At 42.1% G+C, this 5,652-nt stretch overlaps 1 protein-coding gene across 4 annotated transcripts; it reads left to right on the top strand.

Annotated features, from left to right (window-relative positions):
• Window positions 1-995: 995 nt before the first annotated feature.
• Window positions 996-5,215, top strand: LOC104455806 (probable ATP-dependent RNA helicase ddx5). Of its 4 annotated transcripts, none has more exons than XM_039318254.1 (6): window positions 996-1,265; window positions 1,976-2,578; window positions 2,834-2,922; window positions 3,088-3,187; window positions 3,516-3,761; window positions 4,864-5,215. In XM_039318254.1, exons 1-6 carry the CDS (start codon window positions 1,110-1,112, stop codon window positions 4,903-4,905), a joined length of 1,236 nt encoding a protein of 411 aa, XP_039174188.1. In that variant the 5' UTR covers window positions 996-1,109; the 3' UTR covers window positions 4,906-5,215. The 4 variants fall into 4 exon arrangements, with proteins under 4 accessions (XP_039174188.1, XP_039174190.1, XP_039174189.1 ...); XM_039318256.1 differs by having other exon boundaries at window positions 4,758-5,215; XM_039318255.1 differs by having other exon boundaries at window positions 4,699-5,215.
• The last annotated feature ends 437 nt before the right edge of the window (window positions 5,216-5,652 follow it).

The following is a 5,652-nucleotide window of genomic DNA, read 5'->3' as shown; positions in this document are numbered from 1 at the left end:
CTATTTTTGAATGATCATGCTGTCTCTCTATCTCATCTAGCTAGGTCGTGGTTACCTATTCATCGGGAGTGCTTTCTACGTTTACAATAGAGGGCTAGCCATCTCGTTCTTTCCCTTGGAGGATCTATTAGGTGTTGCAGGCTTGGTCTCATCGAAGATGGAACTGCTCGCGGCCAATAGAGATGCGATTGGGGATGGATTCGTCTCTTTGGAAGTTGTTGCCGACTGCTCATCCTCTGTGCTGGGTCATCACTACCTAGTCACTATTAGCACGCTCTTTGAAGATGGAGGCTTGGATTTTTGTTATTCATGTCCTTGCTTTGTCTTGTTTTGCTTAGGGTAGTCCTGTGTTGTTTGCTGGATATTCCCTCCCCCTCCGTTTGGTTGTGACCACTGTTTGGCTGCTTGCTTTTTGCTGGTTGTTTTCCTTCTCATTTTCTGCTCTTCCCTCCTTGTCTCACCACCCTTCCACTTGGTTTGACTACTTTGTCACATTGAGTGTAAGTTTTAGTGTCGGATTGCCTTACTATATAGTTGTATAGTTTATTGGTTTAAAGTTAATATATATCTTACCTTTTACCCAAAAAAAAAAATTCTCACTATAGACACCACACTTGAGCTTCCCAAAGTCAAAAAATTTGCCGAGCTCAATGGATTAGTTAACTCCAGATACCCGGATTTGAGAGGGACTTGATTAGAGAGGTTTTGCAAGTGTAAGGATTTGATTACACGGATTAAAAGTATGAGGACTTGATTGGAAAAATCGCACAAATTCATGGACCCAAAGTGGGATTTTCTACCCATCGCAAAACCAAAACTCGAAATGAATGGGCCTCCGCCCTTTCCTTTCTTAGGCCCGAATTGCCCAGGCCCAATTAAATATAAAGAGAGTCGACACAAAGCCCAGCCCAACTTCAATCGACGACTCCCGTGGCGAGTCGACGGAATTACCCCCGGGTCCATGTTATATTCCCAACCCGCCCAGTCTCCGCCACTGTATCGCAGGAGGCAGCAGCTAAAAAACCGCCGACTCCGCCCAGCAGCCGCAAGCCGCCGCCCCCCCTCTCGCTCCCTCGCTCGTCCGCCGCGAACTTCGAGCCTGCGCTGCAATGGCGAAAGGCGACGACGCGGTCCAGAGGAAGAAGAACAAGACCAACCGGAAGAAGCTCCAGAAGAAGCAGGACTCGTCGACCGTCTCCGCCCGCGTCGCCGCCATCATCGCCGCCAAGAAGCGGCGCAAGTCCGGCAAGCGCCGCGCCTGCCAGGTAGAAAACTCGATTTCTCACGATCCCGCGACGCTCGTGCTATGCTATCTGTTCGGCCGGATGCCTCGTGAATGGAGGACGCCGGGGAAGTTCGCTTTCCGAGCGCGCGAGCTTTGTTTCCTGGAAGCGTTGTTTCTCTTTTTCTTATGGGAGCGAGTTTTGTTGCTCGAGGATGCTTCGCGATTATTAGATGCGAGTGTCGATGTCGCGGCGAATGGATGACTGCGCTTGCGTTGGTTTCGCTGCGGAAATTGTGAATTTAGCGTAGTATTCAGGAGAGCTAGGTGATGATTCTGATGGTTGTTAGTGAGTTCGATTCGATTTGGATATCTAGGTTTTCTGAGCTGCTCTGCTCTTCTAGCTGCAGTCAAAAAGGCAGTGCGCGAAATGTTGGGAGCTTGTACAAATTTTCAGTTTGTTTCTACTGTCATGTGCTCAATTTTCTTTGAGACTCGAGAATGATTTGACCTCAGTTATCGAGCTTTTTCCCACCAATGCATATTGACTTCAGAGTCATGTAATCTTCTTTGATAAAACTCGGTAAGCCATGAGGAATATGAAAATATGTTGGCGCTTTTCGTTTTAAATTCTCGTGACTGAGCAACTTTTTCTTTCATAATGTTGCTGTTCATGCTTATTGTTGCGTTGGTAATGTTGATTGATTCCTGAACTGGTAAAATTTGTTTTGTTGTGCCGTCACGGTGAGACAGGGTATGTGTTTCAGTCTTCCTACTCCAGATAATCCATTCAATGACCAACATGGTAAGGACGGTTTGAGTAAAGATATCAAAAATGGAAAGAGCGCTAAATCAAGGAAAGCAGCTTCGGAAAGGAATGATAATGGTGCTGATCCTGTACCAAATACGGGAAATAACACAAAACGTCTCAAGAAAGAGCAGGAGAGAGAACTAACTTCTGATGGTAAGCCTATGAAAAGATGTAATACAGACGGCAAGGTGATTAAGAAGAACGATTCTCAAGGCCAACAAGGTCCTGCTTGGCAGAACTCTTGCTCGTCTAAGTTTCTTACACTGTGCCTGAAGACGTTGGAGGATGCGTTGTGGCATGAAAATGCTCAGAATGGTGACACAATCAACCCTTTGTTTGTTAATGCCTGGGGAATCGAATTCTGGAAACTTTATGCATCTGGCAAAGATATTCTAGAGACGAGTGGTGTTTGTTCTTCGGCTAAACAAATTGCCTGGATTGTGTCCATTGCTGCTGATACTTTTGCAAGGAAGGAGAAAGAAGGTCTATCCTTAACCAGCCCTTTCCTTTTATATCTTGTGCCAACAGCTGAGAAAGCTGCTGAGGTGAGTGTTTTTTCTTTCATTTACTTCTGCTCAAGTTTAATTTACTTTCTTTTCCCTGCTTGAATTGACAACAGACAAGCTAATGTTTTTAACTGTCTGTTTGTAAACCTGAAAAATCAGGTTTTTCTCGAATGGTCATATGAAATATCTTCTTATTTTCTATGATTAAACTTCACTGGTTAATTGTTAGAAAATTAGAAGCCGCAGATTACACCAATTCTCATTTCCTGATGTTGACTATTCCTTCATGGTTAGGTACGTGCTATTTGCAAGCCCTTAAAGGCTCTTGGTATACATACTGTGAGTATACATTGCGGCACCTCTATAGATCATCAAATTCACGGGTACTTTTTTCTCCTAACATGGTTTCGAAATTACTAGTCCTATTTGAAAGTTATGCTGTATCACAAAATCCAATGTGATGTATGAAATGGATGGTCGATATACGTGTGTTGTGAAGAAGAGTTCTGTTCTTCCATTTCTCTACTGAAAATAACTTTTTTTAACAGGTTGACAAGCTGTGAGCCTGAGTTTCTTGTGTCGACACCTGAGAGACTTTTGGAGCTTATTACCTTGAAGGCCATTGATATATCTCAAACCTCCTTGCTGGTACAAAGTCCACTTCTATCATTCCCTACCCCCAAACCAACCCCCAAATAAAAGAAGAAGAAGAATAAACAAGGAACAAAATTTTGCTTTTGGTGGTTCCTCTCATAAAAGCTTTTATGTTGCATGTCGTGAGGAACTTTCTGATCTTCTTGGTTATTATGCCTTCACACAAGTTTTAGCTGGTTGATCTCTGGTATATGTGTATTTTCTGTTGCTTCCTTTTCATGGAAGTTGAATATATCCCTGTAGTCCTTCAACTACAAGTTGCCTTAATTTTCTTGTTACATTTTTTTTTTTAACAGAAATTACTCTCTTACCTTTTGAGCAGGTTGTTGACGGGGTCAAAACTCTTTCTGAAGGTGCTTATCTTGATGTGATCAAATCTGTGAGACAATTCATTTCTGGAAATCCTCGAACAGTGGCTTTCAATGATTGCCTTGATGGTCCATGCACTGCAACTTTGCAAAATCTTATGAATGGACCTATTGAAAGATTGTCTCTTAATGATACCATCACTCCGTGCATCGTCCAGTCTGCAAACATCTGCACCTCAGAAGGAGAAAAGCCATTAAAGGTTTGTGCAGCTTGAAGTTTGAACATCTTTTGCATGAGATGCTGCTTTTCTCTAGGACTTGTGAAGTGATTGTGTTAGGAAGTCATACTAATGTGTTGTGTACGTTTGATATATGCCAATGATAATGGTCCATTTTATGGTCGCTTTTATGGCGTACCTTTTCAACTGAAATTACTATCATAAAGGAGTGCTACGCCTAAGGGTGGAGTGTTGATAATAATGATAGCCTGTTTACAGGTAGTTCTCAAATTAGGAGTTGATCACTTTGCTAGGAAAAGGAAGACAAAAGAAGAGAGGACTTTCAAGATCAAAGTTTGAGATCCTCTGAAACATTTTGTACAAATTTAGTTGCTCAAATTTCCATATGATGGCAAAATATTGGCTACTAAATGTCATCCGTGTCATCTTTCCTTTTTCCATTCATCTGAAGAATTTAATCCTTTGGCTATCTATAGAAGGAAATGCGGAGCATTTGCTCTTATGGTTTTCATCTAGAAACGGGCTATAGGTTAGTTTTCTTCACTGATCCATTATGTCAGCACCTTTACCTTGAGTTTCAGCTTAGAAAAGTATTGTATGCTGTTGGGAATGATAACAAGCTTGAAAAATTAGTTGGAGCAACTTGAAGTGAAAAGTTTTATGATCTCAAGCCATCTAATATGTGTAACATCATAATTTGAAGAAAGGTAAGTTGACATGCCCTTTGGCTAATTGCCCTTGAGTGTATACTTCTATGGCATGAGTGTCTTCCATCGTGCGGATGGAGACTAATGATTTCCACGCTAACAACTGACTAATGTGTAAACATATGAAGCTGGGTTTATAACTAAACTCAATTTTTTCATTTAAGTAATTTTCGCATGTCAATTTATGTGTGGACTCTTTTTTAGAGTTCTATGGATCTTTTCTTAGTTTGGCTTTATGTGAATTCTGGCAGCAAGAGGAAGCCCGTAATTCCTGTTGTCTCAATTGAGCAACTCGTGACTGTTGATGCAGGACACTTTGAGGCGGTAGTATTGCCCGACGTTGTGCCATTGATTGATACTTTTGTCAGTGTTTTGACGAGAATGGCTCTAACTTCTGTCAACGGGATGTTTCACAGTTTCCTCATGGAAGAAAATGCACTGACTCTTGGAACCATTGATCAAAATGCTTGAGCAGTTTCGTCAAGTTGTACCTGAAACCTTGAGAGACTTGGCTCTATTGTCTTCAAGAATGGATGAGTAGAGTCAGTTCCAACCTTCAAACCTTACTGTCATATCTTGATGCAGCTTGATGAATTGAGAAGCACATTAGTTTTTTTTTTTTTTTTTTTTTTCTTTGGGGGGGGCGGCTTGGGGCGGCTTGGGTTCATGTGAGGCACATCATTGTAACTGTAAACCATACGACCAATTCGTTCGATTTTTACTTTTAACTATTTATTGAAGCGCCTTCTGATTGAACTTGACACCAAACTGGTGAAATGTGTTCTTGCAGAAAATACTTATCCTTGGATTCTTGCATTGTATTTCTTGAAACGGTTCGGCCTTTGTTCAAGTGGCCGCATTGGACGAGCGAGTAAAAAGAGAAGAAGAGAGACGACAACCGAGGCGATAACACTGAATTGGGCCAGTAAATTGAGAAGTGAACCACATGAATGAATATGAGCTAATAAAAGGAGCGTGGATAGTTTGGTGAAGTGCCCTGAAAGTCGACATGAATGATGAATCTTAGCCCTTATAACCCTTGAAGCGCACCTTAAAAAGGCTGTCTTGGTCGCGTATGGTGTGACCAGATATAATCAAAAGCCCCTCGTTCTTTCTCCGTTGTGAAAGGACGGGGGAGACACGCCTCGCCTGTTCTAAGCGGCCTGCCCATACAGTTGAGCCGTTCATGTCATCGAGTTCTATAG

The sequence above is a fragment of the Eucalyptus grandis genome, chromosome 7 (assembly GCF_016545825.1).
Source record: "Eucalyptus grandis isolate ANBG69807.140 chromosome 7, ASM1654582v1, whole genome shotgun sequence".
Taxonomy (NCBI): domain Eukaryota; kingdom Viridiplantae; phylum Streptophyta; class Magnoliopsida; order Myrtales; family Myrtaceae; genus Eucalyptus; species Eucalyptus grandis.
This window is presented reverse-complemented; position numbering and strand designations above follow the sequence as displayed.